The 27,753-nt window shown below is 42.4% G+C and overlaps 2 protein-coding genes across 3 annotated transcripts in view; one reads left to right on the top strand and one right to left on the bottom strand.

The window, feature by feature from the left end:
• The window catches only part of LOC141009018 (acylphosphatase-2-like), a 61,557-nt gene extending 46,204 nt beyond the window's left edge, over nucleotides 1–15,353 (bottom strand). For both annotated transcript variants that reach the window (XR_012180116.1, XM_073481416.1), the window contains exon 1: nucleotides 15,312–15,353. The gene's annotated coding sequence lies outside the window, so the exon portion shown is untranslated. The remainder of the gene's footprint in view (nucleotides 1–15,311) is intronic.
• A 2,170-nt stretch (nucleotides 15,354–17,523) lies between these two features.
• On the top strand, nucleotides 17,524–18,768 carry foxg1b (forkhead box G1b). The gene has a single exon (XM_073482649.1). The coding sequence runs from the start codon at nucleotides 17,524–17,526 to the stop codon at nucleotides 18,766–18,768; it is 1,245 nt and encodes a 414-aa protein (XP_073338750.1).
• The last annotated feature ends 8,985 nt before the right edge of the window (nucleotides 18,769–27,753 follow it).

Genomic DNA, 27,753 nt, shown 5'->3' with positions numbered 1-27,753 from the left:
CACACACACAGAGCGCTGAGTGTTAGCTAGCGGCAGTGTTTGAGAGAAAAAGCAAAAGAACATTTGTCCGGTCAGTTGGTGTCTGACTCCTCAGAGTCCAAACAGGACCCAGGATGCCTGTGTGTGTGTGTGTGCATGTGTGTGTGTGTGTGTGTGTGTGTGTGTGTGTGTGTTAGACAAATTTCTATTTAGACAAATGTCTAAATAGAAAATAAGAACGATTATAAATGTTTTCATACAAACGGGGATTAAGTGACGACTCGTCCGTGTTGTGTGATCGATAGAGCTTGTGCACACTGGAGACTTCCACCTGCTAACTGCTGGTTTAGCGCCCGGCTGACTAGAATAATTATAAAATAATTCAATCTTGCAGCTCTTCCACACTTTCAACGTGTTATTGGACTGAATGGCTCCAGCTATGACGGTGAAACAAGAAGTCATTTCTCCGGTTTGTGACGCTCAAAAAAATCGATCCACTGTTTAACAGACACTTCTTTCACGGTGTTAGCTGATAGAATAAAGTCTTCTTGAGCTGCAGTGAGTCACGCGAGGATGTAATCAACCGCGGCTGAAGCAGATTTATGTTCCTGACATCCTGCGACTGTTGGGTGAGGCTGTAATCTGAACTCAGCATTCAAGGCTTCACTGTAGCTGCTCAGCTAAAAGCGTTAGCATTCACCTCATCGGAAGTTAGTTCACAAGCTGACTTTATATCATCAGGAGGAGACGATGACTGAGCCTGACTTTATATCATCAGGAGGAGATGATGGCTGAGCCTGACTTTATATCATCAGGAGGAGATGATGGCTGAGCCTGACTTTATATCATCAGGAGGAGATGATGGCTGAGCCTGACTTTATATCATCAGGAGGAGATGATGGCTGAGCCTGACTTTATATCATCAGGAGGAGATGATGGCTGAGCCTGACTTTATATCATCAGGAGGAGATGATGGCTGAGCCTGACTTTATATCATCAGGAGGAGATGATGACTGAGCCTGACTTTATATCATCAGGAGGAGATGATGACTGAGCCTGACTTTATATCATCAGGAGGAGATGATGGCTGAGCCTGACTTTATATCATCAGGAGGAGATGATGGCTGAGCCTGACTTTATATCATCAGGAGGAGATGATGGCTGAGCCTGACTTTATATCATCAGGAGGAGATGATGACTGAGCCTGACTTTATATCATCAGGAGGAGATGATGACTGAGCCTGACTTTATATCATCAGGAGGAGATGATGGCTGAGCCTGACTTTATATCATCAGGAGGAGATGATGGCTGAGCCTGACTTTATATCATCAGGAGGAGATGATGGCTGAGCCTGACTTTATATCATCAGGAGGAGATGATGGCTGAGCCTGACTTTATATCATCAGGAGGAGATGATGGCTGAGCCTGACTTTATATCATCAGGAGGAGATGATGGCTGAGCCTGACTTTATATCATCAGGAGGAGATGATGGCTGAGCCTGACTTTATATCATCAGGAGGAGATGATGGCTGAGCCTGACTTTATATCATCAGGAGGAGATGATGACTTGATTTTACTTTTTTGGTGAACTTGATGACTGGGTTTTTTATCTGGTTCTTTAAACACAAGATGTTAATGTTCAGCACCTTATGGAGAGAGGTTCCCTGACTGTGTGAAGGATGGAGTATTAAAGACGTGCTGTAGACACTAATGTTTTAGTTTTTTGATGGAGAGATCAAATCTTTCATCTCTTGATTACTAGTTTCTCTTTGTCTTTGTCACAGGCTGCTCATGTTTTTTCTGAGTTTCTGAACTGCTGCTCATCACGAGGTCTTTTCTGTTTGAGGGTGATTATCTCGTCCTTGCAAACCATCGAACCATCTGTACTTGTCATTGTTCACATGATTATAATAAGCTGTTGCTTTTCTTCTGAGCTAAACAACCCAATCACCAGAATAAATGTTAGCTGAGTGCGTTTCAGCTAAACCACAGATTAATGTTTCTTCTTTAAGTTTGTTCAGGTTGAATTTTCTTTTTCTCTTTTTCTATTTTGATGCTCTGCCTCAAAACCTGATCTTTTCCAAACACTTAACAAGTGGTTTCTACCTAACCAGAACATGAGCACAGCGTTGTGACAACATACATTTGCAAACATAAGGACACGTAAAGTTTTCACATATCCGTAGTTACTGAGTGACTTTCCACGGCTGACTGCAGCAGCGTGGAGCTCCGGCCTCTCGGGAGCTCAGCTGTTTGTCCCTCCGCTCCGGCTGCAGCGTCATGAATAAGTCAGGGTCTGTACCGGCTTCACGCCGATCGCAGGTCTCAGCAGCGGCGGCACAAACGATCACACTGTGATGAATAATTCACAGAGTCCATAATCTATATTTCAGAGGAGCTCAGAGCTTCACACAAGCGTTTATCTGGAGGTTCTGTCCAGTTACTACGAGACGAACTGCCGTTTGTTTGTAGACGCAGAAATTCACACAGATGTACACGAAACAATGCTGAAGACTTTTACTCAAGTATTATTCATATGACTTTTTAAAAAAAAACTTTTACTAAAGTAATATTTAAACACAGTATCTTTACTTTTACTCAAGTATGACCTTGGGTACTTTTTACAACACTGTTCATCTTCTTATCCTTCAGGCTTGTTAATAGCCACCACCATCTCACCAGAGTAACCAACGGCTGCTGCTCTTTGCTCGCCGTCCCTGACTGTAGCGAGCTGCTGTTAGCGAGCTGCTGTTAGCTAATAAGCTCATGGCTCAGTTAGCTGTGGAGTTAGTGGTCTCGGGTCAAAAATCCAGTCTACAGAGTCTGCAGTGCGTCACAAGTTATTTCAGACACAGTATGGGTCGTATGATCGGCAGTAAGTTGCTATAAAAGGTGAAGTTCTGCTCCATTTGAGGGAAAGTTAAGTGGAAACAGATCTTTCTCCTCTTTATTCACTCATTTAGTCGATGACGGAGACGTGAAAGCAGATGGAAACGGTGCCAGACTGGATCGACACTCAACCTTCAGTTTCCAGTGAGGTTCACAGGGAGACAGATGATGTCATTATCATGTACATAAAACATCGTGCAATCAACATTTACTTTATAATGACACGTTAAAGCAAAGAGCGGGTCTGCTGCTGGTTAAATATTTCACCTCACTCTTCACATGATGAAGCTTAGCTGTTAGGTGTTTTTCTGTGTTTCTATCTCTGGTCTGAATTTCCCAGCAGAGCTCCTCCTCCTCCTCTCCACTCAGCTGAACTCTGTCTGAACTGCAACTTGAACCCTGGATGAACTTCACTAAACTGACCCATTAATCTACTTTGGGTGCAAAGCGGGCTATACGGCGGCCCATGAGGGACACCTCGAGTCAGCTGCGGCAGCAACACCGGCTAATCAGCGAACACGTGCACGTCAGAAGAGCGGATTGCATAAGAAGGAGGAAAGCTGGAGAATGAAAGTAGATTTTAATCTGTGAGGAGTGAAAACACAACAGAGCTCAGCTCAGATCTGATGAACTGTGTTCAACAGAAACCAGATCTGATGAAACTCAGAGATCTTTAACATCTGAAAGTTTGTAAATGATTTATTTTTAAATATTAGCCAGACATAATTTCATATTAAGAGTCGGTGCAATCAAATTAAAGACGGCCCTGCATGATATGAACATTTACAGATTGAGGCAGAGACTGTTTGTTCTTCTTTCTGCTTAATTTTCTAATTTGTTCATATTTGGTGCGTTTTGAATGAGCAGGGCTAACAGAGGGTAAACAGTGTGTGGAAACCTTCCGCCTCGTTAACGGGATCACACAGTGTGAAATATGTGTCATGACATCGAGGTAGGTAATAAAAACACAAATTAATGGATCGGTAGCTCTGATACACTCACGAGAACATTTCTGCAGCTGGAACGATGAATCTGATTCGCTGGTTACTGATCAGGTGTTTCTGAAGCTCTTGTTGTCCCAGCTTGTTTAAAAAAGTGTCGCTGCTGTCAAATTCACAATGAGCTTATATTTAAAAAGTCAATGATTGATGAGGTAAAACATTAAATGTATTGTCTTCGTCTGGTTTTCAGTTTGTGAAAAAAGGATTTTCACATGATCGCGTTCTGTTTTGTGTTTTGCACAGCGTCCCAACTGTTTTTGGAAACAGGGTTGTGTAACTGTGTCGGTCCACAGGGAGTCTGATCCCACATTTAGGCACCGGCAGCTAAAAAAAAAACCTCAAGCTGTCAGTAGAAGTCAACTGTCTGACTGCAGCATTGTTTTATGGTGCAGACGGGCCGTCATTTCAGTCCGAGGGCCTGACATTGCTCCGAAGGCTTGTTCTGAAAATACTCTTCAGTATCTGATGTAACTAACATACTTATTTTAACCCAAACCATGATCCTTTCTGACCACACTGTGCAACACAATCACCAGAATTAATGTTTCTGCAAAACGACAGATTCCTCTCTCGTCACAAAGCTGTGCTGATGCTCTGGTCAGGTTTAGGGACAGAAAACACTCGGTTAGGATCAGGAAAACATCACGAGTTGGATTAAATACCTGTTTTGGTCGCCACCATCATGGATGGAGATGATCTGACTTCTAGTTTTAAAACACCCGGCTTTGGTTGCCATAAAAATGGCTCGAAATGTCTTCAGGTGTCCTTAAAAATATCCAGTAGTGTGACTCGAACTGCAGTCTGAGATTTGGCAGCCTTGTCTTGTTATCTTCAATAACTCCACCTCCTGATGTGAACGTCAACGTGAATGTGATATGACACTTTTGGTACAAATGTCAACCTTGGACGTATCTGTAGTTTTGTAGAAATGTTAACTGCTGACATTATTTCCTGGAGGCTTTTTCAACTCGTTACCATGAAGACAAAGGTCACCTGACTTCGTCCTTTCCTGAACATCCACAGTCATATGAAGGGCAATAAACCTTCGGGGCGGAGGGTGTTTGTTTTCGCAATAACTGGCTGTTGGACAAAAAAGCTTCGGGTCCAATGGGACAGTTTTATCATCTCCTGCTTTATAAAATGACTCAGTCATGTTGACTTTCATTGCTACTTGAAGTTCGAAAACAAAATGTCTTTTTCTTCTGCGTTGTGTTTCAGCGATTGTAGCTGCCAGTTCTTGTTGATCTTTATTTTTTATGGAGGTCAGGTTCAGGCACAAAAACCTCTTGATTTGGGTTAAAATACCTGTTTTGGTCACTACAAACACGGCTGGAGATGTCCTGACTTTCCCTCAAACAATATCCAGTATCTGACGTTACAAACATGCTTACAAAATGTTTAAACACCACGGTCCGTTGCCAGAAGTTTGGTTTCACACTTACAAATGTTGGAACACATTCGCAAATTACAGGAACTGGCTTGACAGCCTTGTCGCCTGTAACTCCGCCGCCATCTCCACCTTCTGACATAGTTAGGTCATAAACACGTAATGTGAACGTGATCTGACACGTTTTGTTGAAATGTCAATATGATACGTAGCCTTTGATACGTACAAATGTGAATGTATGAGTGGTCAACTGCCGACATTTTTGAGTTTCCTTAGACAGCAGCGAACGTGACCCTGGTTGGATTCACACTGCAGCCGGTTTCCTTTAAACGTCCAGCAGCAGCTACGAGCTGTCACGTGCTGCTCACTGCAAAGGACTGAATACTCACACACTGCACTCACAAAGCTGGCACCAACAACTACACACACACACACACACACAATCTTACAAACCACCATGTCATCACTGTTTTGTAAATGTAGGTCAGTGTGTGAGCATCCCAAACACAACCGAGAGGAGGAGGAGGAGGAGGAGTGAAAAACAACCCTGAATGAATCAACCAAATGTTTTGATTTGTAACCGAAGCTTTGCAGCGTCTCTGCCTCGTGGCAACATGGGTGCTCCGTCGCCGTGCCAACCAGACCTGCCTTCATCCTCCTCCTCCTCCTCCTCCTCCTCCTCCTCATTCTCTCAATGACGAGTGTGTGAGTGTGTGTGTGTGTGGGAAAGGCCTCGCGGGGGGTTGCATGTATGAATGTACAATGTACGCTGTGTGTGTGTGTCATATTATGGGAGGAGCGACATGTGTGTGTGTGTTTCTACTTCAACGCACATTTCTATTAATAGCTGTAAACTCTGGATGACCCCGGAGCTCCCGGCGAGTCAGCCTGATTTAGTTTGGCGTCTCTCGGTGTAACGGCTCGGCCCGTAATAATATCGCCAACATGGAGGACCTGGGCCCATCTCGTCCCCGCACTGTACTCTCCAGAGGGAGTTACCGCCGTACAGTACGGGCGCCTAGCTCTTAACGTGCTTTGACAGGAAGTAAGTTCCCATCCACTGTCCTCATTTCTCCACAAAGACTCCCTCCTCCTCCTCCTCCCCCTCCTCCTCCTCCTCAAACTGTTTTGTTTAAACTTTAAACCGTTTCGAGGTGGATCATGTCAGACCCGATAAGCAAATATGAAACTGTTCGCCGATGATGCTGTCATATCTGTCACAGATTGTTTGAAATCGGGCGGATGACGGGTACCTGAAAAGCAACAAAAACAGGTTGCGAGGTCTTTGTCAAACATCCAGCGAGAGCGTCTGTGATCCTGGAAATCCAGTTGGTGACGACAGCTGCGTCTCCGACAGCTCGGCCCTCAAAACTATGCTGACAGAGGTCGAACAAAGACCCGCCGCAGAGGTCAGGGATATGGAGGTCGGGTCGGACTGCAGCTCATGCTTGAAAAACAATATTGGTCATCCTTCATACTGACGGACAGACTGTCAGATCCCATCATGGTTCTCCATGAACTATTGATGAATTGTTTGACTTAGTTTTCCTGGTTCACAACACAGTGTGGCCTCTATCAAGGAATCACTGAATATTTGGAACAATACCGCAGAAGTTTCCATGATTTCCTGATCACACACCAACAAACCTCAATGTGTTCAGATAAATGTTTCATTTTTAAGCCTTCAGAAATGGATAAATATCAAAACTCATCTTCTGGACGCTGTAACAAGACTAGTTTGTAGTTTCATCATCATTCACTGAGAACTACAACTATTAGACACAAGCTATCAAACACAGCTGAAATGTCCCAATGTCTTGTTAAAAACACCCACTTTGTTGATACAAACATGGTTGAAAAATGTCCTCTTGTCTTGTTAAAAATATCCAATTTCGTTACCACAAACACAATTGGTCTCAACGTCTTATGAACAAAATCTGCTTTGTTGTCCCAGAAACACAGCTGGAAACGTCCCAATGTCCTGTTGTCTCGTTAGAAATTTCTGGTTTTGTCGCCACAAACACAGCTGGTAATGTCCTGACATCTCGTTATAAACATCAGTTTTTTGTTGCCACATATGCATCTGAACAATGTCCTGATGACTTGTTAAAAACTCCAAGTTTGTCGCCACAAACACAGCTGGAAACGTCCCTACATCTTGTTAAAAATATCCGTTTTTTGTCGCCACAGTTTTTTGTAACGTGTTCGTGCAGCAACAGTTGATTACAGCTGAGAGTCTGAGATGTGAAGCCAATAGACGGCTATAAAATACTGTATTAAAAGACAACATATTAAAAATATCTTTCCTGAAGCCCAGTAAGTGAACATGTAGCAGCCCTCAGGCTGTGCAGACGTCCTCCTGAACATGTTTATACAGTTTGTTGGATGGTTTCATTCAAACTGCCAAAACACATCCAGTCTGCAAACACTTTAAGAAGCAGCTGGTCTCAGTGGGAATTGAACATGTAATCCTGACAGTGTTAATGCCTTGCGTTAGCTCCACTTACATGTGTAGCCCTACATGTATATTTATATAAATGTGCGTAGGAGGTCTGACATCATTATTTTATGTGATGATTAATGATTTACTGGTTCTTAAATACATTTACCAGTCAGCTGAAATGTTTCACTGCAAACTGAATCACAGCCAATCAGCAGTGAAGTTAATCAGCTCACACTGAAGCGGCAGAATCACTTACAGATCTGAACTCTGTTTCCACTTTGTGTTAAACATTTAATCAGTATCTGATCATCTGGATCAGGAACAACTCAAGGTGATGCAGGTGTAGATGAAGACAAAATATCTTCTTATACACTGAGGCCAGATGCATAAAGCTGCTGAAGATTCACAACCAAAACTGTGTGAAGACAGAAAGCTTCTCTTCCTACAACCGGGTCAGACTGCAGGAGTTTTAAAATCAGGTTGCATCACTCACATAAAGAGAAACTTCACAGATTTTCTTCTCTCTAATCTCACCTCACGTGATCTCATGGGGAAACAGACGTAAACAAGACGGAGACGAACATGATGCAACGACTTGCTGTAGTAACGTTAATACTCTGCAGCGAGAAGAAGACAAAAGCAGAAGAAACGAGAAAAAGGTGGAGGAGACGCGGTCAACACAGATCTGACACATCTATCTATTCTTCAGTGAGAGCTGGAGGTGTGAAAAGACGTCATTAGAGGAGGTTGGGGTGGACGAAGTCCGGACGGTCACACCAGCATCAAAGGCTCACATCCAGTCTGTGGTTCAGGTTTAGGCACCAAAACTCTTCAGGAAAAGATATTTTAAGTCTGTCAAACAGTCGGAAGATTTAATCTGCATCGTAAGATTGACTTTTCTCACATGCAGGGACGTAGACGTGAATTTTCCTTTTTAAACTCGTGCTGCAAGTCACGAAAAAAGTTGACAACTCGTGCCCACATACACGATTACATTTCATCTGACTATTTCACAATCTGCTGTGATAACGTGTCGTAATCATCCTGATTTTCAATCATAAATACCAAAAGTGTGAAAAATATCACGCCGGCCCGATGAGTCTGCGAGAGGAGGGAGGTTTAGAGCTCGATCTACAGTATAAATCCCTCATGTAGGCAAATAATAAGGGCTGAACATCGGTACCGACCAAAGTCCAGAACCAAAGTTCTCATCCAATTATCTGGAGGAGAATCTGTGATAAATCAACCCAGAGTCTGTAGTCTGAGCTCGGCTTGTTGAGGGCAGCTGCTGCGTGGCCTCAATGAATCAAAAGTCCTGACTCTGTCGCTGCTTCCTGCCTCTCTGAAGTTATATGAGTTGTTTATTATAATATTTTATTTAGATGAGTTTGCAAAACATAAAGAATAGTTTAGTAAATGGTCAAGTCAGAAGATCTGAAGAAAGGAGGACGGCTGAATGAAAAGACTGGAAATGTGTGAATTAATGTTAAAACAGTGTTCGGTGAACAGAAGAGCAGCTGCAGCGTTAAACCTCCGTCTCTGGCGTCTCGTCTCCTCGAGACTAAATTGGATTTAACCGGTGAAATCAATCAGACCTTCAACAGGATTCAGGTTTTCTCAGAAAACAGTGGCTGGTCCTGAAGTTTGAGCACTCCTTATAGACGTACTGTAAAAAGTGAGAGCTGCGAGGTTACATCAGGTTTCTGCCCTCCTCCTCCACAACAGAGAGCTTATGATAGCGGGCGAGTGACCGAGGAGTCAGCCAAGTTCATGTGTGGGATCAGACTCCTGATAATCTAACTCTAAAAGCTGCTCATAAATACTTGGGCTGTTTTGGCAACACTTCTGTAATCTGTGCAGCTGGTGGCGAGCTCGGCCAGCGGAAAAACTGACGGCACCGACCGCCGCTGGACTGTGGAGCCGGAGCAGGACGCAGGAAGAAGAGTTCTGCAAGAACTTTGCTTTAGGAAAGTCTCACATCAGCGTTGAAGGGAGTTCTGGTTTATTCAGGCTTGTATGAAAGCTCAGACCAGAACCTGCAAGCAGGGATTATTTTATCATCCAGTAATCTGCTAGTTGATCATTTGTTTTCTTGTTATTTCTCACCGTCCAAGGTCCAACAGGTCAACAAGGAGGGCATTACTCTTATATAGGTAACATTTCTTAAAATGTCCAGTTTTGTCGGCACAAACACATCTGGAAATTGTCCTGCTGTCTCATGAAAAATATAGGTTTCATGTTGCCACAAACACATCTAGAAAATGTCCCAACATCTCGATGGAAATATCTGGTTTTGTTGGCACAAACACAGCTGGGAAATGTCACGTTGTCTTGTTAAAAACATCCGATCTGTCACCAAAAAGATGGCTGGCAAATGTCCAATTGTCTTTTTCTTTTTTTTTTTTTATTGTTTTATCAAACCAAACATGGCTGGAATTGTCTCCATGTCTTGTCAAAAACACCCACTTTGTCAGCACAAATGTGACTGAAAATGTCCCTAAATCTCTTTAAAAATATCCAGAAACTCCACAAACACAAATTTCCTGATGTCTTATAGTTTTTTGTCGTCACAAACATGGATGAAAATGTGCCGACATCTTGTTCAAAACATCTGGTTTTGTCGCCACAAACACGGCAGGAGGTTCAGGTCATCATCTTAGAGGCTGAAGCAGTTTTCTGTGATTATTATAAAAATACTCGCCAGTTTATTTTCAGTCTATCCAGTCATCGCTGCAGCGTCACTGCTGACCACAGAAGCAGACTAAGACTGGCTGATGAGTCTCGGCCTGCCTCCACTGGAGCTTCGTTCGATTGTGTGAAATATCTGATTCAAGACAAACTGTTATAACGTCATCGCCGATTGTTGAACCTGCAGATTGACATGCTGGCAGTCGGGTCGAGCTTGGCGTCATTAATCCTCAGGAAACCATCAGAAAGACAATGTGAACGTGTCGGTCTACACGTCAGTCCCGTGTCAGGGTGAATCCTCCCTGCAGCCCCCCGGCGACCCTGCACAGGATCAGCAGTAATGAATGTGGATGGATGAATGAGTTTCCCCTGACGCTGCAGGCTTACAGGACAGGCTGCTTACCTTAAGCCTGTAATCATTAATGTAAGAGCACAGTGAGTAGTCTAAGCAACATTTGGGATTTAATGTCTTTGTCTGTTGAGAGTCTCTTTATATCTCGTCACCAAGATTACCTCCGGTTTGATTTACAAGTATCTACAATATATCAGTACATCCTCTTCACACTGGACCATCTCATCTTTATGTGTGTGTGAACGGGTACAGTCAGCGTTCACTCCTGCGTTGCATCACTGCAGCAGTTTATCAGCCCTTTTGAGGAGTCACGCTACGACGTGAAGCTAAAGACATCCATCTGTCTCCGTTCAGGCAGCTCCAACGTCGGTCAGCCAGCGCTGAGTTTGAAAGAGAGACTGAGGTTGTTTTCTATAGTTCCCAGTTTTATAACACGTTCGTGATAGTTTATGTGACACACCAGAAGAAAAACAGAAAAACCACCAGGAGACGAGTTTACCTCGTTTTCTTCTGTCACATTTGACGTCACGAACAGGATGAACAGGGACGCATCAGACTGCATCCAGAAGATGTTAAACTTGTTTTAATAGGTCTTGATCAATAATATTCTGAGTTAGAAACTTCTTTCTCGTCTCTGTTCTGACTTCAGTCTCTTTTTCAGACTCGGCACCGACTGAACCATGTTTGTCTGAACGATCTGAACGAGCCGGGGTCCTCAACTTCAACACGTCGTAACAAAAAGCAAAAATTAGCGTGCTCGTCGTAAATCTTAGGATCGAGCAGCAAAATCAAATACCACAATATTTATGACCAAATGCCTTCATAACAATACTGCAACGATATTGTAGGACGACAAACCAGCAGACAAGATGGAGAGGTCTTCAGGAGTTACTGTCCACAGGGCGAGTTGTGATTGTTCTTGCACGTCAGCTAACATCGGACGTGTTGCCTGCTGTCAAGAGACGACGAAGAAATGCAACGATGATAATGCAGACAGGAAACAGCTGATCAGTCATGTGACAGTGGAAACAGCTGATCAGTCGCTACGTCAGCGTCTTTCCATCAAACATTTTGAACATTTACTGATTCACAAAATACAAAACCACCTTAAGCGAGCGAACAAACTTTTTTTCTGAAGTAGAGAAAGTTTTTATGTCATATTTTGCCGTTTCGATAAAATTTTTAATGCGATATTCTCCAAAATGCTTCACGGAAACACGGCTACTGATGAAATATCATGATATAATGATATCCAGAAGCTCAGACGGTTTATAGTCGTCACACAAAAACGATATATATCGTGTATATTGCCCACCCTAACATGTATGTGTGTGTGTGTGTGTGTGTGTGTGTGTGTCTATGTGTGTGTGTGTGTGTGTGTGTGCTGGTGAACGCAGCCCAAACAGAGCTTTTGTTGGAGGTTCAGATCCAGTTTAACAGAAACACCATCTGGCAGAAAAAAAAAAAAAAACACGCAGCAGAGATTTAATACAGCAGATTGTAGAGGGAAGACCTGTGTGTGTGTGTGTGTGTGTGTGTGTCTATGTGTGTGTGTGTGTGTGTGTGTGTGTGTGTATGTGTGTGTGTAATCTGGATTTCAGCTCTGTTTTCATACAAAATGTTCAGCGAGTGTAAACAAACAGTGATCACAGCTCGATGTGTAAAATCTGTCAAAAAACACAAAATGAACATTTATGATGTTCGACTGACACTAATGCAGTAATTAACTCATAAGTTTCTCACTTTAATTTGTGTTTCTGTTGTTGTTTTTTTGTTTTTTTAATTATAATGCAGAAGAACAACCCAGTCACCAGAATAAATGTTAGCTAAGTACGTTTCTGCAAAACCACAGATAAGTTTAAGTTTAAGTTTATTTCTCTCTCGTCACAGCGCTGTGGTTGAACTCTGGTCAGGTTCAGGCACAAAAACATCACGGTTCGGATTAAAATACCTGATTTTGTCGCCACAAAAACATAAAAAATAGTTAAAATAACCTTAAAAATATCTACTAGTGTGGCTCCAACTGCTTGTTGGCTGTAATAAAATATCCTGCCTCTGTCACTGTGCGTTTATTTGTTGATATATCGATATTGATGTATTTTTACTCGCTGTATCGGCATCAGCCCTAAAGTGGAGCGACTGCTGGAGGGTGAAACTCTGTTCATAAAACACCTGACTCAGTTTTAGTGGAGGACAAAGAGCTCATTGTTTTTGTCACGACTCTGAAAATCAAACCATTATCGTCAGAGAACAAGACGACGTGTTTACAACTATAATACTGTGAACTCAGCAGCAGAACCAGGAGCTGGATTAACAACCGGGCAAAACTCCAGGAGCCCAGAAATCTGCAGGCTTACTGTCTGTCAACTGACTCCTGTTAGTTCATTAACACGAGGGAGGATCCAGCAGAACGCAGCCTGAAATGCACTGTGCAAAAACACTCATGCAACAAGTCAGAGGAATCTACAATCAGAATAATAAAAATGACCAGTCTGACACCAGGCTGGATTCCTCCCATGAAGAGGCATCACTCTCCCCGGTCACTATCCTCTGGTAACAGTGCAACAACTGGAGTAACTGAGAAGAAGAAGCTGCTGATGGAGGAGGTGAAGAAGGTGAAGAGGGAGAGCGATAGAAACCGAGGTGAAAGAAGAGCGAACAGACGGACGTTCACTGGATGGAGACGCTCCGGTGTCGTGTCAACATCTGTTCCCGTGTTGATCTGTGTCTCCTCAGCACCGCGACCTGAGACGCTTCAAAACCTGCCGACTGATTAACACAACCGGCTGTTTCACTCCGACCGTTCACAGACCTGAGATCAGAGTTTCTTCATCAAACTGTTGGTTGTTGATTTGGACCGGAGCCAGGCTGCTAGCGGTAGCCACGATGCTAACACTAACACCACAGGGAAACACTGGGAGGGACGGGGAAGTTAAAAAATGTCCATTTCTACTCATGATCAGTATATTAGCAGACTTCCCAGCATGCATTGTTTTAGAGACCCTTCAGTTTATAGTTCAAACAAAACATCTTCTTCTTCCTAAATACACTTTAATCGTGGTTATTAATGTTAGCGGACTCCATTTCCAGACTAACGTTAGCTCCTGCTGCTCTCTGTTAGCGGTTAGCTAACGTTCATACAGTCGTAGAAAATCAGACTGAGTCTTTAACAAACAAACAGTCCAGCACTTCAACAGATCATCCACAGGCTGGTGCAGACGGCAGAGAGGCTCGTTCACGTCACGGCACAATAAAGAAAGTAGCAGAGATAAAGAGGTGATTAATTAACGCACAGAGCCTTTAAACTACGAGCGACGTCGTGCTTCAAGGTCGAGCCGAGAAAATAAAAGGAAATGAAATGTGTTTATAATGTTCATCAGAGTAACTGAGATGTTTCAGCTTCATATCTCCAGGTTGTCGAGCTCAGTTTAAATAAAGTTTAGTTTCACAAAAAGGAAAACTCAAAAGACGACTGAATTAATTATCAAGTGAAATATCTGAAGGCAGCAGCTGAACTTCATGTTTTTAAGGTAAAAAGTGTTTCACAGAGTCGGTGCTGCCGTCTGACCCGATCATGAGACGGGTTAAAGTCTTTGTTTTGGGTTTATAATTAATATGTTCTGAAACTCGTGTGTTTAATTGAAGGTTACAGTTAAAGTGGGATTACTGGGGAATGTAACTAAGTACATTTACTCACATTCTGTAATTTACTTTCATGATTCTGGAGTTTTTCCATTTTCTGCTACTTTATTATCCACTCAGAGTACTGTACTTTCTACTCGATTACATTTATCTGACAGCTTTAGTTACTTTCCAGATGAAGATTTTACACAACGGAAAATATTACAAGTTTTTAAAATACAACAAGTTATTAAAGATTAAAATAAACTTTCCAATCCCTCACTGCTGATGTTTTATAAAAAGCCAAAACTGCCTGAAATAAATAACGTTAATAATTAAATAAATGATTCAGTAAATAAACTAATATTAAACTATAAAATGTACACTGATATTTGTTTTTTAATGTATTAATACATGTATTTATTTATCCATTTTACTTTCCTAAAATATTTCTGTATTTACTTCTTACATTTCTTTGTGTTTCTGCCTCATTGACACAAATATCTTGTGCAGCTGATCGACACTTATAAACATCTAGAATAAATTAATGGTAATGAAAATAAATACAAAGAGGAATTAATTAAAATATTAATAAATACGAAAGAAAATTTACTGTCTCATGTATTAAAATATATTTTGGTGCATTTAATAACAGATCAAGTTATTTATTTTTATTGCATATTTTTTAATATATGTATTTTTGTGTTTGGCAGCTTCGATCCTCCGTACATGTGAACAAACCTCAGATTTCTATCGAGAGTTTAAATAAAACTAAACTTCAGTGATGCCGAGAACTTTTACTGTATTCTGCAGCCAGTACTCGTGTACTCGTGTACTTTTACTTGTAGTATTTTAGCAACACAAAAACTCAACACACACACACGCACGCACACACACACAGTTTAACACAACAACACGTGCAGCCTTCACACAAAAACTGTCCACTGACCTCAGACTGTTTCTTCTTCTTCTTCTTCCTCCTCCTCCTCTTCCTCCTGTAGATGGTTGTTTCGGAAAGTCTTCTCCTCGCGACGCTTCTCTGTCTCGTGCTGTTTCCTCTCACCTGTGTCCACCTGCTGCACGCGCTCCACTGTGGGCGCGCTCGGTTTGTCGCCTGTGCGCGCGCTCGCCGGGCGGTGCAGGTGCAACAGTTGATACCTGAGCGCAGGAGGAACATTAATTATTTTAATATCGCGCATCGGTGTGAAAAGGTTTGAGGCCTGAGCACGTGCTGCTGGTGATGACGAGGAGGCCTGAAGCAGCACGTGCTCCTCTGTCCGCTGCTGATGTTTACAACATTAAAGGAAAATAACAGGAAAGTTATTAAACACTGAGCTGCAGCTGGAGACAAATGTGAGTTTGTTCCTGAAGAAACAGATCAAAACACTCAGAATGAAGATTTTATTTTAAATTGTAATTTAAACATTAAACATGTTCAGCTGCACCTCCGTCTTATTCATTGATTTATTTATGTCACCAAACATTTAATAACTTGTAATTCTCCCAAATATCCACATATATGTTCAGTTTGTCCGGATGGATTTTGGAAAACAGATTAATTTTTTTCATTTGATGAAACGAAAGAAAAAACAAAAATGTCCAAATTCCCCAAAAACTTCACCTGCTTTAAAATGTTAACACTGAAATAATTCTCTTCATTTTATTTCTTTATTTATTTTTAATTTAAAAAATGTAAAGATTTTAATTTTTTGTGTGAAACTTTACGTAAATAATAATATATTATATATATTCCTACACATCCAGGAGAAATATCATAATAACACTATTAACAATAATAATAATAATGATCCGAGTTTATTTTGACTTATTCCTCTCACATTATATTAATTAACTGTTTTCCTTTCTTCAAACCAAACAGACCAGAAACAGACATTTCTCATTAAAATCCTCCAAACTGAAGAAACAAAACACCTCAGAGTCAGTGAAGCTTTTTAAAAAGTCATAAAACAGATTATTGAGTTTATATTTCACTTAATGTAACATAATTAACATAATGTAGTTTTAAATAAAGATTTGGATCCGGATGATGAGACTTTTCATTCGTTTAAAGAGTTTTAAAAAGAATAATTCATGATTCAAAACTCAGGAGAAAAGAAGTAAAAGGTTACAAACAAAGTGACTTAACTGTTATAATAATAATAATAATAATGATAATATTAGAAGGTCACAGCAGTCAGAACACAGACAGGTGCTGCAGTTCTGGCTGCTGTCGACAGGAGGCGCTCAGGTTACAGCGTCTGACCTGCTGCCGCTGGGCTCAGTGTGTGTGTGTGTGTGTGTGTGTGTGTGTGTGTGTGTGTGTGTGTGTTGTACCCGGCACAATGATTTTTATTAGTAGACAATAGCGGCGCGCTCAGTGCTCCCCCCCCCCTTCCTCCCCCCCCCTCGTCCTCCCCAAAACGCACACATGAACGCACACCGACTGTGCACGCGCTGTGTTTGCCGACATGAATTCAAACTATTACAGTCGTTGAGAAAACAAAAGCCGAGGAGGCGACTGCCCGTGCGCTTTTACGCACACGCACAGGCGCGCACACACGGCCAAGCCAAGCCAAGCCAAGCCAAGCCAGACAGACAGACGTGCGCTTTTACGCACAGGCTCAGGATCGGGGATTTTTACGCAGAGGAGAGGTGCATGCGCGTAAATACCGACACACACACACACACACACACACACACACACACACACACACACACACACACACACACACACAGAGGGAGACGAGACGTTTGTGTTGCTGGAGACGTTAAAGGTCGTCGGAGTCTCAGTGTGGAGACGGAGGCAGCGAGAGGAGCTGCTGACAAAACCACCAAGTTGGAGAAGCTCCTCCTCCGCGTGATGCAGCCGGAACCTCCTTAATTACTAATTTCTCCACATTCAAGCCACGCTCTCTCTCTCTCTCTCTCTCTCTCTCCCTCTCTCTCTCTCTCTCTCTCTCTCTCTCTCTCTCTCTCTCTCTCTCTCCACTCCTCCATCCATGCCTCTCTCATCCTGACCCTCCTTTCTCTCTCTCCTCTCTGTCTCTCTTCTGTTTCCAGTCCGGATAACGGAGGTGGACGAGCTTGGAGTTGTTTGTTGTTTGTTGTTTTTTATTATTATTATTTATTCCTCGTTTTTCGGGAGAGAGCCGCCACCGGGCATGGAGGATGTAAAAGACCCGCCGACCGTCCACCGGTCCTCCTCCTTCAGCATCAAGAGCCTCCTGCTGCCCTCCAAGTGCGACAGATCGGACTCCGTCGCTGCCGCCGCCGCCGCCGCGATCATCGGCATCCCGGGGAGCCTCTCTCCTTCCCCGGGCTCCGACTCTGAGAAGTCGCTGGACCCGCCGGAGGTGGACTCCATGGCCGCGGCTCTGGACCCGGAGAAACCGGGCAAAGAGGAGCAGGGGGACGAGGAGGAGGAGGGCGGAGGGGGAGGCGGAGGAGGGGACGGCGCTAAGGCCACACCGGAGCAGAACACTAACGGGAACAACAGCGGGAAAAACGGAAAGTATGACAAACCTCCGTTCAGCTACAACGCGCTGATCATGATGGCCATCAGACAGAGCCCCGAGAAGCGGCTCACGCTCAACGGCATCTACGAGTTCATCATGAAGAACTTCCCGTACTACCGGGAGCACAAGCAGGGCTGGCAGAACTCCATCCGGCACAACCTCAGCCTCAATAAGTGCTTCGTGAAGGTGCCCCGGCACTACGACGACCCGGGGAAGGGGAACTACTGGATGCTGGACCCGAGCAGCGACGATGTTTTCATCGGGGGGACGACCGGGAAGCTCCGCCGGCGCTCCGCCACCTCCCGCGGCAAACTGGCGATGAAGCGCGGGCTGCGCTTCGCTCCTCTCGGCTTGGGGATTAACGAGCGGGCGAACAACCCGCTGTACTGGCAGATCTCTCCGTTTCTGTCCCTGCACCACCACCACCACCACCACCCGCACTACAACGGATCCTCGCCCGGCTTTTTGAACCAGGCGGCGGGCTACGGGTCGCTGCTGCCCGCCGTGGAGCAGCTGAGTAACGGGGACCTGGGGCGCTCCATCCTGGGCGGCTCGGCTGCGGGAGCGCTGGGCTTGACGAACAGTTACGGGATGAGCACGTCTCCGGTCGGGCTGCTCTCCGGTCAGACTGCCGGTTATTTTGTCTCAGGGACCCAACACGCTGCTTCGGGGCCGCCGGGGCCGCCGGGCGGGGGACCGCCGCCGCCGCCGCACCTCCAGCAGGGCGCAGCGGGCTTCGGCGGCCTGGCGACCAGCAGCTCCCCGCAGTCGCTGCTGTCGGACTCCCTCAGAAACAGCTCGCTACAGGCCTTCTCCCCGGGCGTGTCCGCGGGGTTCCCCGGGGTGCTGTCCCATCAAAAGAGGGTGACCCCAAACGCTTTCCTAAACTGATCTCCCCCTCCTCCCTCCCTCCCTCCCCCTCCTCCCCCATCACCTCTCCGTGAATGGCACCGGGACGAGGACGCACAAGAGACGTCGTGTTTAAGGGCAAATTAAAAGAAAAGTGGTAAATATCAAACAACGAGCGCAAAAAAAATATATATGAAGTGAAACTTTTTGGCCATATTCTGCCCGAACTGCGACGGGTCGGTTTATTCTGAGTTCTGTTGCATTTTATTGAAAAAGGGACAAAGTTCGTTACCCGCGGGTTGTACAACTGTAAACTAGACTTGCCAAAGGTGACACTTTAAGTATATTTCAAGCTATTTATATCTTGTACAAAGATTTTCAGTACTTTCTTTGAGTCTTTTATTTATGTTTTGTATTTATTGTACAATGTATTTAAATTCTATTTGTCGGTGTGAACTCATCAGTGTTGAGGAGGAGAAATAAGAATAAGACACAGGGTTAATAATTATTTATGAATTTCTGAGACAATCAAGGAGAAACGAGACAATCAGAACTTTTTTTATTTGAGAGGAAGAAAAAAAAAAACTTTTAAAAAACTAAATGAAGCCTTAAAATCAGCAGAAACAATCAATCAGGGGATCGAGAGGAAAAATAAGCCTACAAATCATATCTACTCAGGTTTGACCCCGGACAGGCCTCGCGATGAAGAAGATGATGATGAAGATGATACAAATATGAACAATAATAATAATAATAATAATAATAAAAACTGCTCTGTGAAGAGTTTCCTTCCAAAACATAATAATATCCAAAATAAATCAGACTTTGTCTCCATGTTGCGCTGCCTCACACCGCCCCTTTAAATAAGTAAATAAATAAACAAACAAATAAATGAATGAATAAATAAATGGATACAACAGTTTTTGGAACAGAACTCTTCATGTGTAAAATTATGCAAAAACAACGCAGCTGTAAAACCAGTTTATTTTATTTTGTATGTTTTCTGTTCATCAAAACCCCAGAGTGTGTGTGTGCGTGTGTGTGCGTGTGTGTGTGTGTGCGTGTGTGTGTGCAGCTAGGGCCCCTCTATGAGCGTAAAACCTCCTGCGCATGTGCGTTAAAGCTCCTCCGTGCAGACAGACGATCTCTTAATTGATTAAAAAAAATTAACTAATTAACGAGAAAGAGAAACAACCGGGATCCTCGCGGCGCGTCCGCGGCCTCCGCCCCGCCGAGAGGCTCCTGTCCCGGGCGAAGCTCTGCGGAGGGAGCGGCTGGAGGCTGGAGGCCTCTCTCAGCACGCGGGACTCTGCACGCTCACGAGGCCCCCGCATCACACGCACACACACACACACACACATACAACTGCTGTCAGGTGGAAAACTTGTATCTCCAAAATCCCAACTTAAAATAAATAAATAAATAAATAAATAAATAAATAAATAAATCTTTTAATGAAAACCGCAGTTTTCTTGCGTGAGAACAACCTGAGTAACTCCCGCACCTCGCGGCCTCCCCCGCAGTTGTCATGGAGACTATTTTATTCTGCTGAGACCTAAAATGTAATTGGATGTCAGTGCTTTTATTTTTTAAAATAATTAAAGGGATGTTTTAATGCAGCAGGAAGTGATGAGATAATCAGCAGGTGAAGAAAAATAAAATCTGCACTGGAGATACGAGGTTTCAGCCAACTGCAGTGATATACTGTAAATGGGACTTTTTTCATTTTAAATTATTTTTTGGGAGAAAAAATCTGCAGCAGCTTCAGCGTCTGTTCAAACCAGCTGACGTCAGCAGGACGATACGATGTTAACGAGACGATATCACCGACACCGCGGTGCCGAGGAGGCGACCGCGAGAAAACAAACATTTTATAACTTCAGCATCATTTAACTCAACTTCTGTCGCTGACTTTATCTTTAACGCGCTGCACGTTTTAAAAAGTTGACTTAACTTTAAAAAATAAAATCAGGAATTACAGAGAAACTATTAAATTTAAGTTGTTCGAGCCTGAAAGTTTTAAAAACGTGTCATTATTTTTGTCATTTTGAGGAAATCCCTGATTTATTTTAAAGTAAAGTCGCTTTGTCAGATTTTACAGTTCATCATAAATTCAACCCTTTCACGCACGAATGATTAAATCACAAAATAACATTTTTAATGTTTGTTTTTAATCTTAAAGAAATCCAACGATATCTTTTATTTTTTTCCACATGCGTGTTATTCTGAAGGAGTTGCTGCATCGACTGTTTAATCTTTTTATTCTCAGAAAACCACAAAGAGCAAAACAATATTTCTCAGCTAAATAAGATGTCAGAAACACTTTTATACACATTTTAAAAAAAGTATTTTCATTGTAAATTTTAGTTTTTGTGACTGAACTCCGTCCGTCCACTCCGGCAGCGAGCGGTCCGACCGTCCTGTTGGGCCGATATTCAGATACAAAGCTGAAGACGGTTTATTATCAATGTTTGATTAAATTATTTAAATTATTAAGTCGTGATTTAAAGTAAAACATGTAAAAATGGAGGAAACCAAACAGAATAAGCACTTTGGTTTAAAACGTCCTCCGGAGTCGACGAGAACGTAAAAGTCTTTCTGACGTCTTGTCGAGCTGAACGGGTTCATCGCTGAGAATCAAACAGAACCGTGTGCAGCTCCTCCTCCGTCCGCCATTTTGAATTTCTGATGCCGTACCTCGGATCGACGATAATTAAAGGTGCAGTGCGCAGGTTTGAGGAGAGGCGAGAAAAATCAGTCAGGATTTATTTTCACGACAGAATAAAAATCACAGTTTCATCCTGTTTAACTTAACGGACCTTTTACCGTCATTAGTCTCCTGAAGGACAGTTTGTTTACGTGAAACACGCAGTTCTCAGTTTGTATTATTTCCTTTAATTCATATTATTAAAATTAACTCTCTGAATTTCTTTTCCAAACCGACTCAGTGCTCCTTTAACTGGTCGCTGCAGAGCTCTGAGGGTTTGAGGTTTGGGGACGAGATGCTCAAAAGTTAAAATGGCGTCCGAACATCCGTCGACTGTCGAGGCTTCATGTATAAAACGACACCTGGACGTCACTTCACCTCAGATGACTTCATCAATTTGTTTTTCTCTAAAACTGATTAAAAAAAGAAGATTTTACTCCTCAGTAAATAAACTCAGTGTGTATCCGTCCTGATAACAACTAAACTGAACGCTGACGTTAAGTTTTCTTATTAAGTTTAAAACGCAGAAACAATAAAGTTAATCTGAGATAATTCAGCTCGTCTTCTTCCATCGATGTTTACAAACGTCAAAACGAAGCGCGTTAAAATCAGCGGGAACGTTTGTGACCGCGTGAGAAAAATACAGAAGACAAAATGTTTTTCTGTGCGAAGCGTTCGACTATCACAGCATCGATCGCTGCAATATCGATCGGTCTGCACTTAGATCTCAGGTCAGCGCTGTCGTCTGAGCTCTGCGACACAATCCGGATCGTATAAATGACGCCTTCACAAAAAACAAAAAAACATAAAGCTGCAGGAGAGAAGACGAGGAGAGTTTACAGAAAACACTGCGACGTGTTGAAGCTGAATAACTGAAGAATATATTGATTATCAGCACGTTTCCTTCACTTTACATCAGCTGATGACTTTAAACAAACTGCAGGATGGATTTCATTTAAACTGATGGAGATTTGAGTCTCTGAGGTTTTTTAAAATAATTTCCTCGTGCTGCAAACATCCAACAGGAAGCTGCTGATTGGCTGTTTTCCCCCCTTCTCTCTTTTTTTTAGACCTTTATTTTTTACAGTGCAAGACCGAAAAAACTTATATAACCTCTGACCGAAATAAACGCCTCCTGAAGCCCCAAAAACCAGGACACACACACACACAGACACACACACACAAAGCTAACACACACTGCTAAGGATAAAATAGGAACATCTGGATTTTCCCATCAAAATAAAAGCACAGAGAGCACAGAGGCTGCGCTTCATCACATTTTTACATAAAATGCTGAAACGTTGAAACGGGGTCGATCCCAGCTCAGAGTTTGTCTTTTTAAAAATCTCTCTCCATGTTCATGTTTGGTTTTTGTAAAAAAAATAATAAATAAATGAATAAAAATGTTTTGGAGGTTGTTTTTGTTTTTGTTTTTGTTTTTTTGTTTTGTTTTTTTTCCTTTTTGCACTTTTGTCGTTAGCGTTCACATGTATGAAGTCTGTACCGTCTGTTTCTGTTGCTGTCTGTCTGTTTTGTTTTTTCAGATAAACTAAACTTGATTAAAAAGGATGAAATAACCTGAAGCAGAGTTTCTGCCTCATGATGTGAAAGAAAACATACAAAGTGTGTGGAGAGGCCTGAATGTGAGGATTCACTATGAAGAGTCGTGTGGATGATTTCCTTTATTTACAGAATTACTTTTGGTATTTTTCCTCGAATGAGAAATTATTTTACGACGTATTTGTTTGTTTTGTTTTTATGATTTTTTATCGGGTGAGTTTTATCACACAAGTGTTTTTTGTTCATTTCTTAATTTATGAGTTATTAGTGCAGCAGAAACATTTCTGAGTGATTGTTTCTTGTCATTTATTTGAAATCAGGAGGTTTTAGTTTGTCTCTTCAGGACGATTCTGATCCTTGTTTTTTGTTTTTGTTTAATGAATTATTATTTCTTCCTCATTATTCAACATTTGACGCATCGATCTGGAATCTTATAAACCGGTTTTCTTGCAGCATTATTGATAATTTACATAAATATTTTCAGGATTATTCAGCCGGATTCATTTGTTTCTTAGCGTCTTTTTTAACGTTTATGTCTGACTCACAGTTTAAAGTTTGTCTTCAGTCTTTAGATATTTTAAGACGGTTTACATTTGATAAACTTGGAGGTTTATGAATTACATTTTGCTCACGAGAGAAGCGTAAAGAATCGCTTTATTCTGCTTTATTTAATTATAAATCAAAATTTTCCTGCTGATAAGATGAGTTAGCTTCTGTTTCCCCTGCAGGCGTCAACACGCAGCAGCTTCACTCTTTCATCTTCACAGTTTACGTCTTTAAATCGATGAATCTTCTGTCTGATTTCAGTCTAAAACTCATTCAGTGAGTCTGGAGATCACAAACAGTCTGAGCTGCCTGGAGTCACGTGATCCGTGTGTGTGTGTGTGTGTGTGTGTGTGTGTGTGTGTGCCTTCAGCTGTACCGGCCTAAAAATAAAACTAAAGTTAGAGGAAGTCTAAATGTGATCTGGAGGCTCAGAGTTTAATTGGAGCAGATATTTACGTTTTCATTTCACACGTCTGGATCCAACAACAACAATAATTATTTCTAATTGTTAATAACTTCCTTAAAAACGCAGCTTTATGTTATTTAAGGTCAGAAAAATTAATGATATCGACCCAGTGCCCCTCATTTATTAATATCAGTCGTTTGTGTTCGCTCTCCTGTATTATTCTCAGAACGTTATGATGAGACTGTAGTTCTCACTAGTTTTATAACATATTAGTCATTATGGTCTTTTGAAGGTATTAAAGGTTTATTGACCAAAATTTAGCTTAAACCGTTCATCAAAACATTCATGGTGGAAAGTTTTTATTATTTTGGTTTCATCAACTTCTTTTAAATATTCCTTCAGTCATTAGTGTACTGATAATATACTCAGTGGCTGCAGGCTGTCACTCTTTTCTTTATATCATAACTAAAATCTGAGTATATCACTGATGTAATAACTACAGTGTGTTGGAAAGTAAACACAACGTTTAAAAAAATAAAAAGTCCTGTAGTGTACGTGGCTGCCAAAGTACAGCATAATAATTAAATAAATAAATAAATATCCATAATTAATGGTAATCTTAGACAATCATTTATTATAAAAAATGAAAATAAATACATAAATAATAGAAGTTGTTGAGGTGTGTGTAACTTTTAAAAACCTTCAGTGAAACAAAGTGAAAGACTGAAAGTAACTACGTGGTGAAATTATGATGAAGGCACACTCGTCTCTGTCTTTGTCCCCGTCTTGTTTTCTGTTGCTGTCTCTGTGTCTCTTCTTGGATCGGGCCGACCCGGTCGGCAGAATAACGTTTTTGAACATGTTGAAACTTTGCATTTCTTTGTGTTGCAACTTTTCACCTCATCCAAGAGGCTCCTTCACTTCTGACTAACTGGAGGAGCTGCAGGCTTTAAACTCGGTGTGGGAGTGTCCTTACATAGTGTGGGAGTGTCCCAGACCCAGAAGTGTCCTTAACGACTCTGTATGGACACTCTGTAGGGACACTCCCACACTATGTAAGGACACTCCCACACTATGTAAGGACACTCCCACACCGAGTTTAAAGCCTGCAGCTCCTCCAGTTAGTCAGAAGTGAAGAAGCCTCTTGGATGAGAGGAGAAATGTCTTCAACAAACGTCCAGCTGACCACAATACAGCACTTAGAGGTACCAGGACCTGGATGACGTTTGCGATGTTTCTTTAGGTTCATGTTTTCATTTTTGGTTCGGCAAAGATTAAGTTTTGCATTAAAACACCTGGTCCTGTCGGCCAAAAACACGGCTTGAAAGTGTCCCAACATATTTTTAAAGTTTCCAGTGGTTTCATGCTTGTCATGCTTACAAACAATGAAACAGTTCAAACACTGAGTTTCACGTTTATGTTGAACGCGTCTCAAACAGTGGTCTCTGGCTTTACGGTTATCTGTTGGTTTAAAATATGTTTGTCACTACAGCTGGAAAATGTCCCGATGCTCAAAACACTCGATGTCGCACAGTGGTCTCTCGCTTAATAGACATCTATCAGTTCAAACACTTTGTTCTGTTGCCTCAAACACGGCTGGAAAACATCCCGACGTCTTGTTAAAAATATCCAGTGGTTTCGTGTTTACAAATGGTGACGTGCTTCATGTGACACGAACACATTTTGTGAATTTCTGGTTTGCAGGAACGTTTTATCGTCTGTCTTTTCCTGTGTCTCTGTCTCAGTTTGTGTCTTTTTCTGTGTCTCTGTCTCAGTTTGTGTCTTTTCCTGTGTCTCTGTCTCAGTTTGTGTCTTTTTCTGTGTCTCTGTCTCAGTTTGTGTCTTTTTCTGTGTCTCTGTCTCAGCTTGTGTCTTTCTGTCCGTCTCGCCTGTGACTCCTCTGTTTTCGCTCTGTGTCTGTCTGTGTTTCGCTCTCGGTGTTCGTCTTTCTGTGTTTCTTGTCCGTCTCTCAGTCTCTATCTCGTCTCTCTGTCTCGGTCTGTGTCACTGTCTGTCTCTGACTTTGACTGTCTCGCTCGGTCTGCGTCTCTGCAGCTTTAAGAGGAGTCTCTCTCGGGGAGAATTTAGGTCAGCGCAGCGCTTCAGTCCGCTCACTTGTTTTGGCAGCTGAGGGCGGCCCAGAGGGGCGGGGCTGAGAGGACGGGGGGGGAGGGTACGTAGTGATGTAATTTTGTCCCTGAGCCAGTGATGTCACAGCCTCCGCAGGCTGGTCCCGAACCAGGAGAAACTGTTGGACGGCAGCAGCTTCACACTCCTGAAACATGAAGTCAGAGTTAACAGTCGTGCACGGACGAGAGCCGGCTCGTGATTGGTCGTCTGGAGCCAGATCACAGCCGAGCGTGTCGACGTTCGGCCACCATCAGGAACGTATTATTATAATGAGAATATGTTCACGCCGAGGACTTTAACGTCTGTGATCTTTATGTCTGAATATATATATTTATGGACTCACTGCAGGGTTTGTAGTGTGAAACTGCTTATCAACGTTCAACAAGGTTTTAATAACGGCATCATAAACACTTTTATTGTTGGATTATAAAACATTTATGAGCACTCGTAAGAACCTGCAGTAATCTAACTTTCTGCTGTTGGACTGAAGGCAAAAGCCACCAAAAATAATCCTGTAAATAACGTTAATAAGTGCTTGAAAAGAGTTTATTAAACTGAATAAGGCTTTTGTCTCGCTTTAGATCCAGCCGCTGCAAAAGGGAAAGTTATAATGTTAATAAATACAAGATAAAGTTTGGTTTAATCTTAATAAAGGAACAAAAATGTTTATTAGAGGTTCAACAATGACATAAAAGGTGAGTTAGCTAAACTTAATTAAATGTTTAACTAATGGTGGCAACTGTAAGAAACTCACAGGCTTAAATTAATGTTCTTAAACAGTCTATAAACTGTCCTATAATCAAGGAATGTGTTGATTATGCTATAATTAACAGTTAATAGTCTGTTTAATGATAATCAGGGCCTCATTATCTGTTGACAAGCACTTATTACACGGACCTTAAAGGATAAGTTCGTGCAAATATGAGAATCCAGTCATCATCTCCTCCCTCCATGCTGATGAAAGTCAGGTGAAGTTTCGTAGTCGGAAAAACGTCAGACGTCTCCACACAGCTCGTCTGAGCTCGTTAAAGACGTTATTAACACCTTCACTGTCTTCACTGTAGCTGCTGTGAGCGTGCACTCAGTCTGAAGCTGAACGAGCTCGACTGAACTTTCGGGGTGTAAAAAACATCTTTTGAAATCAGTTTGGGATCTCTGAGCGTCTCCAGCTGCTTCAGTTGTTGCAACTCTGTTTTACTGTGAAGCTCCAGAAATGTCCTGTGGACTACGAGACTTCACCTGAGTTTCCAACTAATGATTATTTCATAATTATTTCATAATTGATTTCTGATAAACTCAAAGTGACGTCTTCAAGTGTCGTGATTTGTCCAACCAACCCAAACATACATTTAACAAAGACATGAGACGCTGGGATCACTGCGACTAAAGGCCAGTTAGAGAAACACGTGACGAAGGTTGAGAAAGAAATTGTGGTTTTGGATTTAAAAACTTAATGCTGAGCTAAGCTAATCTGCTGCCGGCGGTAGCTTCGTATCTGTTATTGTGAATAATCGTGTGTCCTCACACAACCTCACCGATCCCCCACAGTAATATTACTTCCTGCTGGACAACAGGTCAAAACTAAGTGTGGAGGAGGAGGAGGAGGAGGAGGAGGAGGAGGACGGGGACGGGGACGAGGAGGAGGAGGAGGAGGAGGAGGACGGGGACGGGGACGGGG

The sequence above is a fragment of the Pagrus major genome, chromosome 15 (assembly GCF_040436345.1).
Source record: "Pagrus major chromosome 15, Pma_NU_1.0".
In the NCBI taxonomy this organism is placed as follows: Eukaryota; Metazoa; Chordata; class Actinopteri; order Spariformes; family Sparidae; genus Pagrus; species Pagrus major.
Note: the sequence above shows the minus strand (reverse complement) of the source record. Positions and strands in the feature narration are given on the sequence as shown.